General features: G+C 39.7%; 1 protein-coding gene across 4 annotated transcripts in view; it reads right to left on the reverse strand.

Annotated features, from left to right (window-relative positions):
* Positions 1-220: 220 nt before the first annotated feature.
* The window catches only part of gnb1l (guanine nucleotide binding protein (G protein), beta polypeptide 1-like), a 30,563-nt gene continuing 7,099 nt past the window's right edge, over positions 221-23,684 (reverse strand). For all 4 annotated transcript variants that reach the window (XM_023271567.3, XM_055011521.1, XM_023271566.3 and 1 more), the window contains exons 4-7: positions 23,133-23,295; positions 19,513-19,605; positions 11,090-11,305; positions 221-4,086 (exon numbers count right to left, since the gene is read on the reverse strand). In XM_023271567.3, coding sequence (XP_023127335.2) covers positions 3,808-4,086; positions 11,090-11,305; positions 19,513-19,605; positions 23,133-23,295 — 751 coding nt within the window. In that variant the 3' untranslated portion in view covers positions 221-3,807. The remainder of the gene's footprint in view (positions 4,087-11,089; positions 11,306-19,512; positions 19,606-23,132; positions 23,296-23,684) is intronic.

The raw sequence follows: 23,684 nt of genomic DNA on the forward strand, positions 1-23,684 counted from the left end.
GATCTGAATACTTCTTTGACCACTAGTTATTGGATCACCAATACAGATAAAGTAACATGCAGCATTTTACTGTACTGGCTGGTGAAAATCAACCTAATGTAAGCTACATTCCACACTTTTGACCAGTTTAATCAATACCAATGCATCATATTTTATGAGACTGTCTCTCTTGTAAAATCCTAATGTGCAAAACAATAAATGACTAAAGATGTCAAATAAATCAAGTAAAATACAATTTTTGTTCTGGATTGTGACAAAATAGAGTGTAAAAGCAAATACATTAAGTACAAGACTACATAAATACAGCAGATGACTAAAAGTATAATATTTTCTTCTAACGTGAAATACTTATATTTGCCAAGCCACATTCAGTAATGGAAATGTTCATAAAATGCTGCACATAGAAACAATCTCAATAAATTGTCTCTGGTATAATAAGCATAATTCTCAGTAGACTTGACACTGAAGCCCTCAAGCTGTGGAAAACTGGGGAAATTGCGCCTACTGGAGAGATTGTAATGAATTGCACGTCAATTTCAACTAAATCTAATTAGTATGGTCCCTCTATTGGAAAAATCTATTATGTACACAACAGATATTACATTTCTACACGTGAACCTAAACAGGCACTGCCATGCTTTCAACAGGCCTGGGCCGTATTTTTGTGTTTCATTGATTTCACACAAAGACTAACCTGCTGAGGTCCAGTCACGCTGCAAAACCGTTTCTGCGCCTAAATTTCTCCAGCAGAAAACAATGTGCCAAGGACTTGCCACTGAAGTATGAAGAGGTAGAGGATGGATGATAATGCGACCTGAAACATCATTTGACACTCGCCTGCATCTGGAACATCTGTCGTGACAGGCCTATGAGGGCCATGATGCGTTCGCTTCACCTTGGTCTGTATTTCTACTGCCGGCGTTCCTCAAGTATCTGGGGACAGTTATTAAAAACAAGTCAGGTAAACCAACCTCAGCCCTCCACCTAAACAACAGAACACGTGTTTCACATGTTCTCCTCACTGGCCTCTCGACCGGTACAAAACGTGCTGTGCATTAAGTTGCTGACGGACATTTTCTGTGGAACATCAAAACACATCACCACCCCTGTGCATGAGCCTTGATACATTCGTATTAATTCACATATGAAAAAATAAATAAAACCATCTTAACCGTGAGGTGAAACATTGGTCTTGGCTTGTACAGAAAGGATTATTTTCTTATAGGCATTCTTTTTCACCATTTAGGTTTTCTAAACGGTCAGGCCCAGAGCAGTGTGACATCTTTGCTAGTAATATGAGCCGTGAATACAACTGAAGGCTTAGGGAGCAACAGCATCGACTACACACACTTGCACAGCGTGCAACCTACCGGATTATGTCCCATCCTAAAGCCAGTTTGACCTCTGACCTTTAAGGCCAAAGAAGACACACGTTAGGTGATAAGTGAAGCACAAGGCCTATTGTGCAGACAGTCTCCCTGTCCATTTATTGACTTCCTAAATGATCCATTATGAAGTGATTTACGAGGTGTGCCGCCACCTCACCAGGCACTTCTGAGGCCGCTGGGTTGCTGTCTGTTCCCTTCAGCAGACATCTGCACCAATGGACTTAGCATTTGATTTATCAGAGAATGGACGGAAGCTGGCCCACATCACCTCTAGTGTTTGTTCAAAGCCAACAGGAGAGTTAGGAAGCCATTATGAATGCAAGATGTCACCGTAGGGGTCAGGGACAAAAGGGATAGATGGAGATCTGCAGGGAACAAGGAAAACAAGTCACTGAAACTAGCCATCATACAATAAAAATGGGCCAAAAAAACATGTATTTTTAAAAGAATATCAAGAACTTTTCAATAAGTCCTGAGAACACACAGAATTCAGCCAAAACACAACTTTGAAGACAAGTTAAAAAAAACACACAAACCCCCCCGCAAAACCTGCAGTTACACATTATTTTCCATGACAGTAGCGTCACAGAAAAGCAGCTTGTCTAGCAAATGACCTTGTCTTTCCTCTGTTCACTAATGATTCGTAGCCATTATGTTAGTCCGGCTCTTTGATTTCTCAGGCCTTTCCTGTACAGCATGATGAGCTACTCAAAGTGGGATCATCCCTGGAGACAAAGCCGTTATGAAGCAGAACATTTAATGTTTGAAGCTCTGGCCCCCAACCCCGGGCCTCTCAGCTCAACGCTGTAACACATGAGGTCCCATGCTGCTCATTGACACACACAGATATTATTAGAGACGGTGAACAAAAAAAAAACAGCACCTCTCTATTTTCTTTGGGATTTTCAGAACACCACCCACTGTTGACTATTTTATCAGAAAGTAAATTAGATCATTTTATTTTACTTTTTGAACACTCAGAATGATGGTCAGTGTACGTTTTAGTTTTTGTGTTTTTGATTTGGAGAGATGGTACACTTACTCAGAAAGGTAAATCAGCTCAGATCATGCTGACCAGGGAGAGCAATAGCTGAATAGCACATCCACTAAACCAACACCTCCCTGCTCTCTATGTCCCTGCTGTGATTAACCTTGTTTGACAAATACAACTCAGGTCAGGCTGGAGGGCCTGTGTGTTAAGCCAAAACCTGCTAGAATAACAACACGGGATTACATAGCTGCTCAGGTGCGCCGTATGCCTCAAATTCAAGTCCACTGAAGCAAATCTCCCATCAGATAAGTCAACACAATCACATAGCTGCACAGAGCATCACAGCAGGCTTCAGCAAACAGTGGCCTGGAAAAGTCAGCAAGCGCCCTATTAATGATTTGAAAGACATCAGTAATGGAAGTTGGCCTCAGAGCAAAGGAAATACTGGCCGTACAGCTCTGAAAAGTCACACTGTAATGTAGAAATAAAAGTACTCAAATATGGTGCGAGAAACTAAGGTCTTCATCTGGAAATGTTGTAGTTCAGTATACTTTCTGGACATCTACATATTCACAGCTTAGTCCCTACTAATTTCTCTAACAGACAAATAAAATAAATGTAAACATAATACACATGATCAATGTCTATCTTACTGCATTTTTTAATGAAAATATAAAGTTGAGAGAATACGTGTCAATATATACTGATATAACAACTTCACATAAAATGTTTAATGTCAGGCCATGTTGTAAAAAATTAACAGGGACTTTATTTTTGATTGTGCACTTTCTGGGATATTCCAACTTGCTGTAGCTTTTTTTTTTTTTTTTTTTTTTTTTTTTTAAGAGTCCTTACTAATTCTAGATGTAAATTCAAAATTCTTCTGAACTATTAATTCTGGGGTAGGCACTTTATTTGCATTACTGGGAAAAGACTACCTCATAATTTTTCCACTAATTGTAAAAGGAAACCAGACTTCTGCACCTATTCTTGGCTCAGTTTTCAGGCTTTAAAAAAATCTTACCTGTGACATCAGACTTCAGCCAATCACAGAGCCTTTCACCCAGATCAGGTGATTCAGTATAAAAAGCAACAAAGCTGATTGTGAGAGCAGGATGTGGTGACACAGTGGGTTAAACAGAAGATTTTCACTAAGCAGTGAATGTTGATTTCTAGTCTATTTTTGCACATTTAAAGCCTATGTATTTGCTCCTGCTCATTTGGTAAGAAGGGCTTAGGATAGAGGGAAGAGCTGCACATGGCCTGTTAATTCAAATTGTGGTGTTTTTCTTTCAGATTTATGCCTACTGCAGCTTAAATTTTTGGGCTCTGTAAATTGACTGCCATTATTGTAAATAAGAATTACAAACCGGAGCTAAGACAGAGTATTCATCAAAAGTCTTTTATGTCCTCCAAGAGCTAAAAGACTCAGCCGGTGTCAGCTCCCTCATTGTATATTGACCAGAGGCTGATCCTCTGGTCCTTGGATCCAGCAGCAAGCAGTCTTTGTCTGGGGTCCTGATGGTCAGAGAAGGCCACACTAAGCACCATGTCAGTGTGGTATTGAAGTACTGCCAGCGGTCGCAGCTTCTTCCAGCTGAATATCCGTACCCGGTGGTCCCAGCCCGCTGATGCCAGAAGTTTACCATCCTCTCTGATACACATCTGGGAAACTCCAGGGTTGACCAGCATCACACCATCCTGCAACTGGAAAAGAACAAAGAGGCAGAAGAGCTTAACAGGTTTCTATATTTATCAGACACGCAGGTAGAGACATCTTTCCATTTACTGCAAGCACTGCCACAAAAGAAGACAAGGTAACTGGTAACTGTCTGAGAAATGTAAAACAAATAAACCCACTGCTCATCCAAAAAAAACTGACAAAAATATCAGACATACTAATTAGGTCAGTAAGTCAATTTATCACTGCTGTCTAGGAAAATGTGGCCAATGCAAACACTGACAGCGAGAGGCTATCAGCTGATCTGATGACTGAGGTCCAAGTGTGAGGCTGGAGGTCTGTTGAACCTGGCCGTAGACTCCTGGGACTCAATCATCAACCATAAAACATTACGGCACGAGGGCCACGAGTAAATCTCTCTGCGTGCCATTATTTGGTTTGGAGTTAAGGAGGCCTATTCTGTAAGCACGACAGGGCTTTGAATTACCTGTGTCACAGTTTGCAAGAAAGAGAGACCATCTCGATGAAATGCTTGTTTGCAGAGAACTTGTTGCTTTAAGCGCCTCTGATGAATTACATTCACACTGAAAGGTCTGGTCAGCGGGCGAAGAGTTCCGATAAATATGCTGTTGTAACGTCTGCCTGCTAAAGATTAGCCACAGCCCCCTCTCCCTGTGATCTACAGTGTCCAAAGGACTGAATCAATCTCTCTAAAAGGGCAACATTCTGACATATTATAATGAATGACGGCTAAGATCACTATCTAAAGGGCCTGCTGTGGTGGGCATTCCTGGGGAGCGAACGTGCTCTTCCTGCTGGGTAGGGATCTCCACTGGATCGCTAGATGGGACACAAACATCTGGACATGGGAGCTGAAATCAAACTGGACAGCGTAAAATTGACTTCATAAGTTGTGTCTGGGGAGACTAATGGCCTTGGTTGGAGGAGATCTTGGGAGAATTTATCTGCGTGCTCCTGTTCCGGCCAGGAACCATCCACAAGCTGCATGTGGAAGATATAAGCCAGGTACTCATAGCCCAAGCGGATAAAGTGGAATGCAAGGGAGGAATGTCATTGATCATAACAGCACGAAAGCTCAGTTCAGAACAGTCAGTGATGTGATTTCACAATTTAGTTTTGTTTTTTTGTTTTTTTGTTAATCAAACCATCATCACTGGTACCACTGGTGTGAAACAGTGTGTGTCTGCTCAGACAAAACCAGCCAGATACACAGATACAAAAAAAAACTGGGGGGTGAAAGATTGTTTGGAGCTTTGTTATTACCTCAAGAATTTGGTATGGCCCTACCTCTCTCCATCTGGTTTGTATTAGAGCCCTGATAATGATGGGTTTAAGTGTCTGTTTTTGTTTGTTTTGCTTCCCATAGTTTGTGTCAGGAAAAGGCATTTGTTTCATTTAAGGGTCAATTGCAAGCAGTAAATGCCTAATGATGTAGTGATGGTCATTCAGCAAGGCTGGCTGGCTAGTTGTTTTTACTTTCTGTCTGAGAAAGTGGAGAGAAAATAGGTTGTCCTGTGCTATAATTTAAAATGACTGATGCTCATGTGCAGCTTTGCTGGTTCCTAAGCTGCCAGTGATCAGTGTTTACTCTGTGACTTCATGTGGCACTGCTGTTTGTTAGCTGATTAATTAATTAGGCAATAAACAGAGGAGTAACATTCAACTATTGTAAAATTCAATTCATTGCTTTAAGTCATTTATAAAACAAAAATCCACATGCTGTCTTTTCTTATTGCTATAAAGTTTGGATACTTATTTGGACAAAAATAAAATATTATGAGATGTCTCCATGGAGTTTACAAAATTCGTATTGACATTTTTTATTATTTCTTACATTTCATAGGAGCTTAAATCAATCAACCCATTGGTGTAGATCTTCATTTGAACATTGTGGGTGGGGGAGTGGGTTCATTAAGTACAGGCTTGTGGGTTCCTTCCCCAGGAAAATGTGAGCATCAAATTAATTTCCTACATTATAGTAATTTTTTGTCACACATTTTGTCTTTCCGTATAAATTTAAAATGGAAAACAAAATTCAGGCAGCAAGTGACAATTCAAAACATATTGGAGTATACTGCAAAATGTTTTATACTGTTTTTTTAGGCATTTTGTATTGTTTTTATGTTAATTCTCTTGTAAATCAACTTTTCTCATTTGGTATCATCCCTTCTAAACACACACAATCTTCTGTCCTGTTTTGAGTCTCTGTAAATGTGCATGTGGCAGCTATTCACATCAATAATTTATTAATTTGTTTTAATTTATTTATAAATCCGTGGGCTTAATAGGCCATGCATGCTTTAGCAAGATTTCTGCTCATTTTTAAAACCTTCGGCACATTCAAAACATACCCTTAGCTTCTTTCTTGTTTTTTATTGGGAGGGTGGGATGAGAGGATTACATGTATTATTGAAATCTACACCTATTAGTTTATCAATCAATCCCAACAATAAGCAACAGATGAATCACCTGAAAATAAGTTAGTTGACACTAATATTAGTTTTAGTCATATGCAGTGTCTGCTCATTTTTTAGAGTAACAACAAGAACAAACAGTTGCTTGGATGTAGTATAATAATCAAATCAGAGTTGAAAGACATTTTGATAATGAATAAAAATTTTAAGTAATGTTTTAAAGTCTGAATGTGGAAATCTGGGCAGTTTTGTTAATTTTAGTCTTTGCACAAAGCTATGCTGCTGCAGTTTCATATTTATTGTACAGACATGAGACTGATCACAAGAGTGTACAAAGCATTTTTCAAAAAAGAAAAAAAAAAGAACAAAGACAGACTGCTCCAGCTGATCTAATATAAATATTTGCTTGCTTGCTTTGATTTGTGTGTGCATATTGATTATGTTGGATTCTGCACTGTTGATCAGAAAGTATAAGCAATCTGAATCACTTTGTGCTCTGGGAATATATGATTTTATAGACTAGATGCCAATCGGAAAAATCCTCAGCAGATTAATTGTTTTTAAAAATGACAATTAGTTGCAGCCTTTGAAAACATTATTCAACAGTGTTTGATAGCTCCTCTTTGTTCTTAGAAAGAAGATTGTCTGTTTTAATTCCTTATTTCTAGTTCTCCAGCAGCATTGCTGCTCTTGCTATAGGACCACACCACAAATGAATGAATATAAAGAAAATACAGCTGACTTGCAGCACTGCCTTTTACCAGGTCTACATCTGTAATGAAATCCATTAGCTCTAACTGGGGGGTCTTGGCTTTTATTTTACAGCCCATTTTTCCTTCTACTGCTTCCTGACTATCTCATCATAGACAGAATCAATCTTTAGGCTTCATTTTTTTTTTTGTTTGAACACTCCTTGCTGGTCTGTGTTACAGCATGCAGACACACACACAGCAGGCTTGCTGTCTAAACGCCAGCTTTTCCAGCTGTCAGGAGGCTAGCAGCTCTGCCCAGCAGCTGGGCCCACAAGACTTTGTGTGGGTCAACGACAGATCCAAGACAAACTCACACTTCGGGATCTTCTTTTGTAGCATCTCACTGACACAGCCGACGTTCAAAGGGAGCGTCCACTTGGCAGGTTTCATTCAAGCCTTGCTCCACTTTTCTCCCCTGTGTTTCCCCTCAGACTTGGCACCAATCTTGGTGTTCACGCTGATCTACTGAAACGTCCCGTCATCGCTCACTCACTCGAGCCTAGCGGCTGGGAGGTTTTTCGCAGGTATTTCTGACACACCCTGTCCCTGAATCACACTCAGCAGCGAGGAGATTATAGCCTTTTGTCACCTTGCCTGTTAGAGCTTGGCTCTGGCTGACAGCTGATGAATGTGTCAAACAGGTGAGCCGTCCCATTCAGAAAAGAGAGGAGGAGGAAGAGCGGGGGTGTTCAGTAGAAACAGTCTGTAATTTTATAACAGTAGCTCATGCATCAGTCCAATAGCAGACTGAGGTTGGGCCTGATGTGACCCAACCAAAAGTCAGGTCAGATCAGGACTAACTGATTATTGCAAGTATTGAAATGAACAAAGAAACTGTCCAGATGACTACTTGAAGGGAGACAGTGGGATTATTTTGACACTGCATTGAAGATGAGGAGCAGGACATCCACCTGTAGAGAACTGTCATCAGTCTAGGAAAATAGCTTGCCGTCAGCCGTGCTTGATTTACACTGCTAATCTTCCTCTGTCTATACCTGCTTTCTCTTCCTCCAGTCCATGACCTCTGTCTTTTTCTTTCTCCTAGAGAAACCCATCACTGCACTTGTCAATGCATTTGAGTGGCTGCCTAAATGTATGTCCATCTGGCTTAGCAGCTTGTAAACCCCAACACCCACGCCCTCATAGTCTCAGTCTGACACATTCCCAAAAATGCTCGCTAGAAAGAAAGCAGAAAAAAGTGCTGAGGATGATGCCTCATTACTATGAAACAATATCAGGCCAGCCAGGTCAAACAGCAGATAAAGGCCTCTGGGAGCCATGTGTAATACATTAACCTCTATTCCTGAGGCTATCTGTCTTTATCTGGCCTTGATAAGCTCACTTCACAGCCCTTCAGCTTCACTAAATCATAACTGCACTGTGTTGTGTCACATTCAGTTTCCCCTTCATTTCACAAAACCTATCTATCTGCCCTGCCAGCCAGTTCCACTGCACTGGTCTGCATCGCAGGGGTAATTTGTGGGAAGTGGGATGCTGTGGCACTTACAGCCTCCTCACCCTTTATTGCAGCCTCCCACTGTGAACTACTGTTCCCTTTACTGCAGATGTGTTTTTTGTTTGGTTAAGGGGCCTCCGAGGTTTTGATATTTTTATTACCTCTCACGGGTCGTCCGTCAGGACCCGGGGCCCGGGTCCGCCACCCAGCAGGTCCACCCCTCCCGTCATCTTACTCCGGCCACACAAAAATACTTTTGTGGGAAGAACTGAGGATAGCTGTCTGGACGTCACACTGAGCTGCACTTCAGAATAATTTAAAAGTCCCTGTTGGATCCTTTCCTTCTCCTTGTGCTTTTTTCCTGTCATCCTCATCCTGGATTACATGCTGAATCAATATTTTGTTGCTTGAGCAAAATAAACCAAATAACCACTCTCCTCCTGTTTTTGGTATATTGAATCAAATCCTTCGCAGTGTTTTTCTAGACGTATATTCGGGGTGAAAAAACGGGGCTTTGCAAATATTTCTAATTCAAGCATTCATTTGTAAAGAGCCTTGGAAAGAATAATACCCTTTCACTGTGCAGGAGTGTACTATATCAGCCTCAAGTTCCCCTTGGCTCTGATTCATGGGGGTTGGCTGAAAAATGGAAGCATTCCCTTTTGCTCATGAAATCAAGAGAAAATATAGCTTCAAATGAGGCGTTAAGTCTCTGAAGCGCTGGCTGTTATGTAAAATGACTTATGGGTACAAAGCTGTTGTGATCTCTTTTAGTGTGGCAGAAGATGCTCTGGCATGAACGTTAGCATATAGTTTGGATCATTCCCAAAGTATATATGCATGTGTGAGACTCTATACATTGTGTTTTAAGGTAGGTATGCATTTTAATAGTATGTTGGTGGAGAGGAATGTTGTATTAGTTGCTGTACACACAAATGTTCCTACTTATTACTGTAAAACATGAGTAAAATTGCATGTGTTTTTTAGAACTTCACTCCCTGGTATTTTGCAGGTATTACCCAGGTCTAATGTGTGACTATGTGTCAGTGTGTATGTGGGTGGTTAGACTTTGGAGTGACAGCCTCAGCCCGGTTCTTGGCCCCTAGCCCTGCCAATGCTGTGTAACCAGCAGCTGATTTATGGCCCCTGGAGCCCCGCTGAGCCTCTTCCTCTTTGGCCCCTAATGTTTTCCAAGCAAGCCTGGAGAAAGGCAACACTCCTCTGCTCCTATCTCCTCCATTACCATTTTTATGACATTCTACGGGATTTTGACTCTCTTGTGCAACAATTAGTTAGCAGGTAGGGGCGGTCACGACCTTAACCAGGGACACTTCATTATTAAGGCTAGCCAAACAGTGGTACTCGTACCCCAGGGGATGGTCCTAAAATGTAATAACAACACCAAATATGGCATTGATAAATATAATAAAAATATGATAAAAATACCTATTGCGTCAGCTGCAACACCTGGACACTACACTTTGCGATTTGCAGTGCAGGCTAAACTAGTTAACAAATGAGTAGAGATGCAAACAATTATCACATGAGCTAGCTTAAAGTAATCGTTAAACCTATATTTCCCAAAGTAATGAATGAATAGTTTGAATGAATATTTATAAGTACAAGATAAACAGTGAACATAGCTTAAAATATTTGAAAATGGTAAAAAGGCTACAGAAAATGCATGAATGGAAACAGTTTAAAGTAATATAGTTGAAATAGGAAAGGATTTCCAGACACATTTTTGTGTCTTAACCTCTTAAGAGGTTTTAAACATCATCTAAATAGATTTTAGCCAGGGCCAAAGGGAAATCACCAGTGGAAAAATGCCAACTGTCTTATGACAATTTTTCCAATTTCTTTTTTTTAAACCAGTTTTGCAAATTGCTAATTTGTAATTTGCTAATTTTGTTAAATATTCAGCAATAATATTCAGAAAAAATGCATATATTTCTGTCTGTTAAGTTAAAACAGACTCATTGTCTTTACTGTATGCAGACCTATCATACTACAGTGCAATCATACTCAAGCACCCTTGCTGATTCAGGAAAAGCCCTAAACAGACAGTAAAAAGTTATGGATAATTGTCACTGCAAGGTAGCAGCTCACATGCAAACTTGACAGAAACAATCTCAGCACTGACAATTCAATTGTTTTAAAAAATATCCACTGACTACTGAGCTTCTATGGGAATGTTATCACCACGAATGACCGTCATAATTAATAGTGCTAAATAAAAATGTAATTAAAATAAACATATTTGGGAAATGATTGGTGTTTTAGATTAAGGGCTACATTAGGTTACCGGACAGGGATGTGGGAAATCATCGGACAATAAAATAAAAAAACAATCCTACTATCCACTCTAAGTCTGTCCTCTGCTGACCTGCAGGTTGTTCTGGCTGTCCAACATCCAGGAGGAGAGTTTCTTCTCAGAGGAGCCTGATATGCCCCTCAGACGCTTCGTGTCGAAGGTCAGGCACATGACAGGCTCAGGGTGGGCTTTGACCTGGCTCAGCGTGGACCTCTGGGTTACGTCCCACAGCAACAGGGACCCATCCTCATATCCAGCCAACAGGAGAGGTCCGGGACCTGAGTCTGGCTGGAAGTGAGGGAGGACGATAAGAGGAAAGAAGGGACAGCAAGAAAGAAAGAGAGAATACAAAGAGCAGTGTAAGTTAAGATGTGAGATGAGAGCTGTGTAGTTAAAACCACAAAAACCGCTGTGCGCTGCTGGAAGCTGAGAGGAGCAGAGGTTATCATCGTGGAAGCTCCCGCTGACACTCGGAGAAGCGCTGTGGGCTCCATTCGTCAGGCTGCTGCTCTCTCTATCCAGCACTCCATTACACCACTCCTCACTTTGCTCCTCATCTATATTACTGAGCCCCAGACCTCGCAGCCAGCAGACATAAATATAGTGAAGTAAAACACACACAAAAAATACAGCTTTTCTACAAGTATAGTTGTGAGTTTTTAAACATGTCTTCCAAGGCATTATACACTGATTTAGTGTATTTTCATTTTAACTCCTTATTGTATTCATTTTCTATTATTTTACTTTTTGTACTGGTGCTGAAATTTGCTACTATTGCGCTGCTACAAGTTTCCATATCTGTACAAGCGATTTTCTGAAGCTTACATTTATCCTTAATTTTGAGTTTGCAAATTTTATCACAAGTATTTCTCATATTATCTAAATAAATAGAATCCAAAAATAAAAATTATTCTGAAGTACAAAATGAAAATTAAGCATCCACAATTATTGGGGCTGTAACTAACATCACATACATAAGTATATGTAGCAATGAATTGTGCAATGATGTTCTGATTGATAATCCATAAAATGTAAAAAAATAAATAAATAAATATGCCAAGGGGCATCTTTAAATTGTTTCTTTTGTCTGACCAACTTTATAAAAACAGAAATCAGCAGCAAATTATCACAATGAACAGGAGAATGATTCATAATAAACAACTTCCACAATCAATTAACACATTTACATTTTCTGTGCTGGGCAAATCATGTTTAGAGCTGAAGTAATTAATTGCATCACGTATTTTCACATTCTAAAGCAAACTCGTGCAAAAAAAAAAAAAAAAAAACCTACGTAATCTTGCTTCATCCCTGTTTCACCTCCGGACATTGCAGGATCCAGCCACAATGTTTACAACTGGTGAAACCATCAGAGTAAATCTTTCAAATCACATGAAATGAAATGAAACCAGGTGCATAAACAGGCATCTGGCACAAAACGTCTGGTAAACATATATAGAACAACCTGTACCAAGCACAAAAGAGTCACATGCATACTAAAAGAGCAAAGCAATCAATGTAATATTTAAAAATAATGATAAAGTAGTATGTTTCCACTGTTGGGAGTCGCAGATAACCTTGCTGTGTTAGCTGGCTTCCTCTACGTGTGTGTTTATGATCAAACAGGCGCAGAGTTTGTGTGGAGGTACAGCTGAGGTTGTAAATCACTTCTGTGAATGAGAACATAAAGGTGAGCTGATAAAAAGTAGCTGCCATATATATCTTTGCTGGAGGGGAGAGGAGAAGGGAAGGTGGAGGAATAGATAAAGGTGAAGGGAGGAACATTGTACCGTCATCCCGTTTTCCTGAAATCCTAATTTCTTCTGCGTACATATATGACACACTATACCACTTACTACCTTAAACACACACCCCTTCAAATCCACAACTGCCTGGAGTTTTATCCAAGCAACAATTAGAATTTTTCCAAGTTTAAAAGACATTCTATGTGGAAGGGCACAACACATTTCAGACGACTTAGGCATACTCTGATATTCACTATATACTGACTCATGAGTTTGCTTTAAAATACCATCAGGCACCCAGAAATAGCATAGTGCCATGCAGAAGCTAGGAGGGAAAGAAATTTTTTCCATATGTGCAAGGAGGCCATTTTTCATCCATCTTCAAGTCCTCTTCTCACTTAACGCTTTACATTTCTCTTCTTCCAGCTTTAAACAAATTATAGACAGAGTCGTGTATTCCTTCCAAACACATCAGTGAGGACGAACACTAAGGGATTATGAAAACAAATAAAAACAAGTGAAAATCAGTGGCCCCTGCTTGCCAGCAGGGACCAGGCTAAGCGTTCCAGGATTGGGGCCCACCGTTTCACTTAAGTGTAGGACCTCTTTGATTGATGATGTCATGGGTCAGAGGTCAGGGAACCCTGGGTAGACACCTAATTCATTATATCCTCCACAGGCCTTTCTACAAGAGGGCTCTCTGCTGGAGTGGGGCTGGGGCTCTGGGAGGAGATTCATCACCAAAGAACAGCTGGAAAGACAGATGGAGGCTGGTTGGAGAGGCAGGACCAATGGAGGAGACTGGGTCGGCAACTGGTTTAAGTTTTCATTAAATAGTCATATGATTTTCGACTGTTTTTATAGCTGCAGGACACGTAGCGAGAGGCATAATTTGTTTTCAATATGGATTGCAATATCATTCTGTCATTTTATCTGGTAAAGAGCTGATTCTGAGTCAATAAATGCCCGAAGGCTGCAAGCCCTATTTTAAGACAAGCAAGCGGTGTCAAGTCGTATTGCACTATTCAAAATTGGTCTTTTACTTGGTCTTGTCTCAAAGAGGGCTCAGGACTGTACTTTCAAGAGCGGTCGAAACCCTAACTGTGGAAATATCACAAAATTTCCGGAGCATTGTGTGATTTATTTATTTTTGTTAACATCAATATTGTGACAGGATGTAAAATTCTATGCTTCAAATGTAACCAATAGCCTGACTTACTTCTAGTCCGTAAAAACTGCCATACAATGCTTACTGAGAGAAACTTATAAAGGTAGCAAAAAGAAAGGGAAACTAAAGATAAGTGACGTTCCGAACGCCAGCTAGTTAGAGATCTGCCTCTGTGTCAAAACTGTTCTGATATCTCTTCACTCGCCTTCACTCAAAGAGATTCAGCAGATTTTAGCCACATATATTAGCTACCTATGTATATACTTCATATTTTAGGACAATAGTTTCAGTGCAATGCATCGGTTTACATGTCACATCTAAAGTGTGTCATGCACTAAACTCAAAATTTAAAGGTAGGACATAGTAGGACTGCTCCCATTGCATGTATACTACAGTGAACTGTACATACTTTATTCGGGCAGGTGCAGAGTGTCACGAAACAAAAAATAAAAAGGCTATCATTTGCAATGCAGAGCTGGTCTTGGTTTCAGTACACTCTAGTCTTAGTCATGATTTCAGTTTAATTGGTCTCGCCTCCTGTCCATCACTGCTGCTGTTCTCACTACTACCATCATCCAATTAGAAGAATTAAGACTCTGAGGGTTTTGTACTTTTTGTGTTGTACATATATATGGTGAGAAAGTCTAATATCCCATTGCATTAAGTCCATAGATGTAGACTACAGAAACACTAAAAGAAGCTCTAACAAACAAAGAAAACATAATATTTGTTGAACTCATAAATTTAAATTAACTTTTACACTTACGAGTTTCCAACTTAAAATGAATCCACTGCACATCTCTTCTCCTCCTTGAGGCGCAATTAATAATTACTTCCACAGTTGACTAATGTACATAAGTATTATTTTTTTCTTAGTCCACTGAAAGTTTAATCTATAAAAGTGAAAAATACCCACAACTTCATAAAACCTAATGTATCATCATCAAACTGCTTGTTTTGTCGACCAACATTATGAAAGACATTTGCTTTATTATCGAGTCAATAAAGCTGCAAATCCTTATAATTCAGATATAGGAATTATGCAGTATTTTCTGTTGATCAGCTAATCGATAAATTGACTAATTGTTTAAACTCCATTTTCTGGCATTTCTAATGTATACAAAACCATGCTTTCCCTGTTGCTCATCTTTATCAGTCCAGTCAAATCTTACCAGTGAGCAGTAAGCAGATTTTCTAGACTTTTCTAGACACACTTTAAAAGCTAGTTGTTCACTGGAAGTCATGAAATTGAACTTGAAGCAATTCTTGTGGAATTTTCCTCATTTTCAGATTTTTAGTCAGTAAAGTTTTTCCCACATGCATGCTCAACAGGAAAAGTTCTGATTTCAAGCATCACACCAGAGACCAAACTTTGTCCCAGTAATAAAGTGAAATCTGTCTGACACCTTCTTAGGCCTGTAGGCAGATGAAATCACTGTTCTGGTAGAGTTCCTCTCGTGTGTAGACAATGATGGCTGTCATGCTGAGGATAAACAGAAAACCACAATTGCAGTCCTACAGCAGTTCAGATCAGTGTATGGCAATGGTTTGAGACAAATGGAATAACAATGGTAGGTATTTTTCCAACTTGACCTAGCCTGGTATTGTTACTGTGTTTTTACAACGATTGATGCACACAAATTTTGAAATCAAGTCAAATTTATCATATCATTTTAGTGCAATGACCAACAAGGACACAACTATTTTCACGGTCATTTACATGTTCACTAGGGCTTTAGTGGAATGAAGTTATCAACTATTGTACCCTAATAATGTTACATTAGTACCATGTACACTACCGTTCAAAAGTTTGGTGTCACTTAGAAATGTCCTTATTTTGGAAAGAAAAGCTGTTTTTTCAATGAAGATAACATTAAGTTAATCAAAAATCCAGTCTATACATTGTTAAAGGGTTAAATGACTATTCTAGCTGGAAACGGCTGATTTTTAATGGAATATCTACATAGGGGTACAGAGGAACATTTCTAGCAACCATCACTCCTGTGTTCTAAAGGCTAATTGATGATTAGAAAACCCTTGTGCAATTATATTAGCACATGAATAAAAGTGTGAGTTTTCATGGAAAATGTGAAATTGTCTGGGTGACCCCAAACTTTTGAACTGTAATGTATATTTGGAGAAGTTAAACTAGGACATGTCTGTCTCTAAGATAGATGTACAAGGTGTATCATAGTTTTCTTATCTTACATACTGGCTTACTGATTGCACCAAATGACCATATACTGTACTGCAATATACACCATTTACTGGTTGATGTTTTCTGTACTTTATGTCCATGTGTATTTCTGTGTAACGGATAAGCAGAAGATATACGATATAAGATGAAATACTATTTTATTTTAAGGTAAGATCTGCCGATGACAACCCAAAAAATAGTTTTAATATATTTTCGCTATTTAATGTGCTCTTTTCGTGTCAAAAATAATCCAAAAGACAGTAACAAAATCTAAATGTATTTAGAGTGAAATATGCTTGTGGCTTCATTGACTGTATTAATTATTCTGTGTTTTTTCTTGTGTTGTAATTCCGGCCCAAATCATGAACAAACTTGAGACCAGCAGCTTGTTTTCTGATGTGGCCGCCACAGGCCTCAGGCAGGCACTGCTTAAACATAAGGAAGCAATTGCTTCCTTCGGTTTTCGTCCCGGTCCCACCATGATGTCATGGCCACAAGGCAGCAAGGTGATGAGCTGAGAGTGATGGATATCTGTATAGGAACATTTCCTTCTCCCCGCCAGCCTCTGTTCACATTAAAAGCCTTGCACATCATACATCACGACTGTCCCCCTGGCCAATCCCGACATCCTTGCAGAAGTCAGACCCACATGTGGGGGCACTTTATTCCTCTTCGCACTTTCCATTGTTCACTGCTTCACAGCCGATCAGAAGCAGATAAATCAGATAGTAAGTTCTGTCACCTTTTAGACATAGCCCAACATATGAAGTAAGGCCCTGGTGGGAGGCTGAATTGAGAAGAATGTGCCATTTAACACTGCATATAATCGTTTCCATAAACTCCTGCAGAGAGGTCTTAAAGGCTGACAATAAATCTGTTGGTGAGTCTGTCTTGGAAATAAAAGAGGATAATCACTTCTCATCTCAACAGTGAGGACAAGAGAAGGAGTGATGGTGAGTGGGAAGACGGCGAGAAGAGATAATTGTCAGTGGCTTCTTCCTGGAGTGTGTGTGATAGAGAAAGACAGGGTGGAGAGAGAGGATGGCTGTGTCAGCTGTTGCTTCCCGCTGTGTGAGGTTAAAGAAACAGTGGGCAGTGTATGAGCATTTGATGAGAACGACAAGATGAATTATTTTTTTCCTATGACTGACAGAATGTGTAGCTTTCCAACTCGGCTGTGAGTGTGCGATAGTGAGTGAAAGAGGGTTTTATACACATTCACGACAGCACACACAGACGGGGTGTTCAGTCTTTTCCCAGTGCTTGGACCTCTTGAGTCGCTCAGACAGCCTAACAGATGAACAAGCCCCAGCCTTGAAAGGAAGCAGCCTGAAATGATTTACAATCACCTGCGCCCTTCGGCTTTGAAGTCAGACAGCTGCCTGTGCTGTATTACAATGATATTATATAATTTATAATGATATAATTGATCATTATGTTTTCTGGCACTCAACGCTGAGCCAGCATTGCTTCATAAATCAGACGATGAAAGGTGGGTGCAACAGTGAAATCAAAGTGAAACAAAGAAAAACACAATGTCAGCAGGCACTGAAACTCTAACTTGTCTACATGTCTCTATATTAATATTACACACACAACTGCATCTCTATGGCTTTTGTACATAAATGATAAAAGTAACTCTAATCAGTATTACTGGAACATAGCTTAGAATGTGCACGGGCCAGCAGCTTGCCTCGGGTCCAGAATGATAAGCTGTGTGTGATTTCTGTTGCCTGTAAACTGCACAGCCCATAAAATATATGCAAACCATCCGCAGTTTTGCACAAGTCTGAAAACCCCATTCAGAACTCCCCAAAGCCCAAAACCCATTGAGATAATAATTAACCATAAAAATAATTACAGGGTTAAAACAAAACTTTCGACAGCATTTACAAAACAGAAAGCTAACTTTTTGCCCAGATCAGATTGAATGTACAGCTGCAGGCTGATATATGGTTGTTCCAAACACTGTAATAACAGTGTTGGAACTCGTTGCCAGCTGAGAAGAAACGCTTGAAAAAATGGTCGGGACAAGTTGTTGGGCTGTAAATCATGTGCCATGCCTAACATTTGCATTTTTGTTCACGTTTCTAATACTGTATCTTGTCATGGGCTGCTGGAAAATCTCAGTAAGGCAGAAAATAATGCAGGTAAGTATATAAAAATTCCGATTTAAAAGAAGGCCATAAGAAAGCTTACATAATTTGCTGGTTGTCAAAGTGAACTTGTTGAACTTCACATGTACACTGACGAAAACAGTATTGCTGCCATGATACCAAAATTATGACAATACCTGTTTAAAAATGTCGATACTGATACTAAAACTACATTTAAAACCCAGAACATCAGGAAAAGTAATGTAACAATAAATGGCACAATATTAAAATTACAGTTGTATTTCATTTACTCAATTAATAAAAAATTTAAAATGTTTTGACACTATGAAGGGTCCGCCGTGCTTTAGTACACATTTTAATCACGTTCTTCCTGTAGGATTTAAGTTGGTACTTTATAACTACTGTTGTCAGTCTACACACTTATGATCACTTGCAGTAATGTGAGTTAACATCACTAGCATCAGTGTTGTATTTGCATGTAGAGATGTTTGCTGCATCGTTAAGTTAGCTAAAGTGATAAAGGCATATTACATATAACACAGTTGTTATTGGCTCATCAAATGCTGAAGGCAAAAATAAATCATATAATTTGACTTATATTTGAAGGCATGGGCATGCTTTATTTACGTTATCCATCACATTCATTAACCTGATGCTTTTTAAAACATTTGAACAAATCACTGTGTCTATCAGTGAGATGTTTTGCCAAGTTGAACATGTTGGCTCAATAGATCTACGAAAGTAAAAACATATTTTACAGACAGATTCTGTGTTGTCCATGGGCTCGCTCTTATTGTCGGCGAGTGATTTAAGACCATGTTTCGCTTCGCTTTGTGCATCAACTCAGTGGACGATTAGTGGTTTGTCGGCCAGAGCAATCATTTTTGCAGCTATGTCTCTCAGTTTGTCACCACGAAAACTTTGGCAGCGTCCATTTGAGAGAAGAAAAGCAGTTGGCATGTATACACACACACACACACACACACACACACACACACACACACACACACACACACACACACACACACACACACACACACACACACACACACACACACACACACACTGCCCTGCTGTCCCAAGCTGAAACTCATCAGTACTAAGAAAACTGAGAAATAACATTGTTTATAAAGGTTGGGAATCGCCATACTCAGTATTCGTAAACCGTGCAGGACTAGAACCTATTGTACATAATACAACTGTCTAAGGGTTAAGATAAAAACAACAACAATATTCCTTAAATGGAATGATAAATTTCTTGGGCTTACCTGCCATAATTGTATACACATCACCATTCCCAGTTTTCCTTCTGGTACCAGGGAACAGACTGGGATCTTACTGGGCAGCTCAATGATCTTGATCTGTGGAGAAGACGTGACAATTAGATTTAACAGTTAAATGTAAATGACAGAAGCTGTTCACAGATACTACAACCATGCTAGCATCTCTGTGAGGCAGTTTTTAGCTAAATGCTAACATCAACATGCTAACAAACACACAATCACAATGCTATCATGCCGCGATTAAAAGATTAACCCTCTGGAAATGTCTTGGTGGTGTCCATCTTTTGGCTCTGGAGATATCTGACTGAATAAGTGAATGTCGTGAAGATAAAAAGTCAGAGCATCACCAAAGTCAGTATTTTTCATTCACTGGTAATCATGTACCAAATTCATGCCAATCCCTAAAATCCGTAAACTCTCATCTCTGTGTAAAATGTGTCGTTTTTGCTTGAAAAGCTGAAATGTAACTTTAATCTGCTGTATTCTCTAGAATGTGGAGGTCAACAAAGTCCCTGCCTCCTTCTCCACCCACCTCTACATAGCTGGCTGCAGCTCAAGCACACCAGCTCACCTAAGACTTTGCTTAAATACTTTAAAACTCTTGTGTGCTACATAAAGGCAAGATGTCGTATTTGAGTAATTCAGTCATGCGTATTCGAAACTGATTCTGAAGGAGCATAATGATACAGAAAGCTCCACCCTGCAAGTTGACAGAATTGGTTCCCTTCAGGTTTGCCATATATGAGACAATGGAAGTCTGAATCCATGTTTTTGAGACCGTCTATTGAGATGTTCAGCACTGACAGGCAGTGGCTGCTTTCTTTGTTCATGATATATCTTCCAGTGTATAAAAATATAATATGAACATATTAAATACAAGGTAATATCAGGCCATTTACCAACAAGGTGAATAACATATTTCAATCTGAATAAAATGGCAGGCTAGCCCCAAAGCCACATCATCAGCATGGTTAAAAAGAGGGTATATGTGTGTGTGTGTGTGTGTGTGTGTGTGTGTGTGTGTGTGTGTGTGTGTGTGTGTGTGTGTATATATATATTCATTTCAAGATTTTCTTAAACTTTGCATCTTTGTTTCTGAAATCTACCCATTAAATCCGAGTGTATTTTTATTAATCTGTTTTCATTATTGGGACAAAGTTCCAAATACACACAAATTGCACATGTACACATATATGCCTGTTAGCTAACTGGCAAAATCACAATTTGTCTGTCTTCACAATTCAAATAACAAAGTTGCAACCTGAATCTGCCATTGTTTTCAAGGACCTCTGTGGATCAGGGTGCCTCTAACCAGCAGTACAGTACCATCCATCAGTACAGAGCAGCTGTCCCTCTGTCTATAATACATCCTGCTAAAGCCTGACCCTGCGACATGAGTGGTGTTTTCCTGCACACATTGGCACTGATTCTGATAAAAAATACACCACCTAATGAAGCCAGTGATAAAGTGCGTGCGTACCCACATCACTACCGAAACTCATTGACTCGTTTCAACTTCCTCTGTGCTGATGATCCACATATTCATCCTCATTATGGCTCAGATTAAACAGCGCTTTAAGGGAGTGATCTGTATTTTAGCACTAGGCCACATCTGTCCTGCATGTTTACCTCTACGTGCCTGACAAAGAGGGCCTTTAAGGACTTCTCTGTGCCTCAGGTGATCACTGTTCCTGTGTGGCATCAAACTGGCCATAAATAAAACACCCACACTATTAATTAATGTTTCTGCCACAGCAGCTATGTTGGCAGGAATCTCACTGTGAGCAGTAAACAGTAAAACCACCTGAAATAGCTCAGAAAGAAACTGTTGTCTGCTTTCTTGGTTACATATCAAAATATTGACCTCTATTTTGCCAGAAGCACTTTATCATGCCATTGTGCATGCTCTGTGGTAAGTCCCTATTTATTGTTTCTTGGGGGAATTCATTTATGTGGGTGTTTTACTTGCAGATGCATGATAAGCATCTGTCTTGGCCAGTTATGTCTGTGGAATGGGGTGGAGAGACCAAATGACAAAATCGGCTGTGCTCTGTTTTGGTCTGCCTTTTATGGGTGTGTAGGTGTGTTTCTGTCCGTCTGTTGGGACAATGGCATTATTGAGGTGCTGGGAGTCACAGGCGCCTTGATGCCTGGCCTGCTGGACTGGGGTTAGCAGAGGCACGTTTGACTGGATCAGGTGACTGCTCTGTCCCTTTCAAGTGTGGCTTCTCCACAGCAGAGCAAGTAACATGAATCTGGAGGCAATAAAAGATGGCTGAATAGCTGGCTGCCTTCTCCCCATCCTACCTCACCACTCAGACACTGGCTCCACACAAAACCATACAGCCTTGTGGGTGAGAATTAACTACAAGACAGACAAAACTGTGATTACATTCATGTACAAACAAAATTTCTCTTTGTATCCCACCAGTTCAAGATTAAAGATGAATACAGTTACTTTGATTATTTCCTCAGTCAATTTAGCTGTAGAAGCAGGAACATGCTCATTAGTTACATTCTGAAAAACACAGTTGAATTTCCATCCTCTCAAAGCTTTTTGGCGTTTGAGACAAACACATTCACTGAATGGCACGTTACTAACCACAGCCAAAATTAACTGACATTTAGCCTCTGGTTAGTATTATGTTCCTGTCCTTGCAATGTGCACGCTGGCTCGTGACACGAAGGATGGTTTGTTAATGATGCCATTTAGATTACTTGACAGTTCCTGGCTGCAAACTGCATGCTCATATGACACATTGGCTCATGACAAACTCCCTGACGCTACTTGACTGGTTCGAGACATTTATGGATCAGATCAAATCCAATAGATCACAGCAGTGTCATAACATGGAACAATGACAGGACTTTGATGTAAGAAAACACCTCCTTCTGTGGAATACAATTTTCCACTAACATACTAAACAGTGCTAAAAGCCACAAATATGTGTCAATGCTCAAAGTCAATTGAGCAAACTGGCAACAGCAAGTCTGGTCAGGTTCATACAGGGTGTTTTTTTTTTTTTAGACTCAGACTGTTTAACCAATTAACCTGCCCACCTCCCAGCTGCCAATAAATTTAAAGGTTACCTCCACCTGAATATGGAACAACTTGTTCCAGTTAATATTTTAATTTGGAGGGTTCCCAGTTAGTTTCCAGAAGGAGAAATTAAAATCTACTGCAGGTTAACAAACCACGAAAGTTTGAAAAATTTGCCTTTTATACATGTTTTTGCAGAATAAATCAGTTTCACAGGCTGTTTGAGGATTTTTTCCCCCTTAAATTCAAAAATGCAAACACAAACACAATCTGTAATAAATAATAACATAATAAAATCAGACAAGTAAGCATGCACATGCACATTATTTTTATATGTTAAAAGCAATTTACTAAATAGTAATATTTCACAGGAAATACTGAAACCTTTCAGTCTTGACAAATGAATAGGAACATTCCTTCACATTCTATCTTGTGTATGCTTTAACCTCCATTTTAAAGGTTACAAGAGGTTAGAGAGTATCCCCAAATGTCCTAGAGGAGAGGCAGGATACAAATTGGATTAACAGAAAAAATTTGAGTTTAATGTCCACTGCTGATGTCTAACCTCTTCTGTCTGTTGCCCAGCAAAGGCCAGCAGGTATTTCGAAGGGCTTATCTCCAGCATGGAGCACTGACAGAATCCAACACTGCCAGTCCACAAAGACTCCAGCAGCTCACTGCGACCTTCACTCAGATTCCACAGACAGACCTGCAGGTCCCGTCCCTGACTGCTCCACCAACAGAGAGAACAAAACCAGACAAAAGCTAGTTATTTATGTGAATAATTTTAAACTAAACCACATTAGTAACTGCTATGTAAAACTATGTCAGATTGATTGCTTTCTAATATGAAGTTGTTATATTACAAGACACTCTAGTTTTCAAAATCAGGACTCCAGATGCAACCAAAAAATCTGTCAACTACGAGCAAACATTGTCAGTGGTCACTCAGGTGAAAGTCTGATATTTATCAATCACTTGGATTCAACTTTGGTAAATTTTTCATTAAAACGTGTTATTTGACATTTACATATTATATTAAGAAACTACCAATGTGCATGGCAACTGACAAATAATGCATCGCTTAAAATGCATTGTTCAGTGCCAAAAGGTGCAG

This window comes from Amphiprion ocellaris, chromosome 6 (genome assembly GCF_022539595.1).
Source record: "Amphiprion ocellaris isolate individual 3 ecotype Okinawa chromosome 6, ASM2253959v1, whole genome shotgun sequence".
Lineage (NCBI taxonomy): Eukaryota > Metazoa > Chordata > Actinopteri > Pomacentridae > Amphiprion > Amphiprion ocellaris.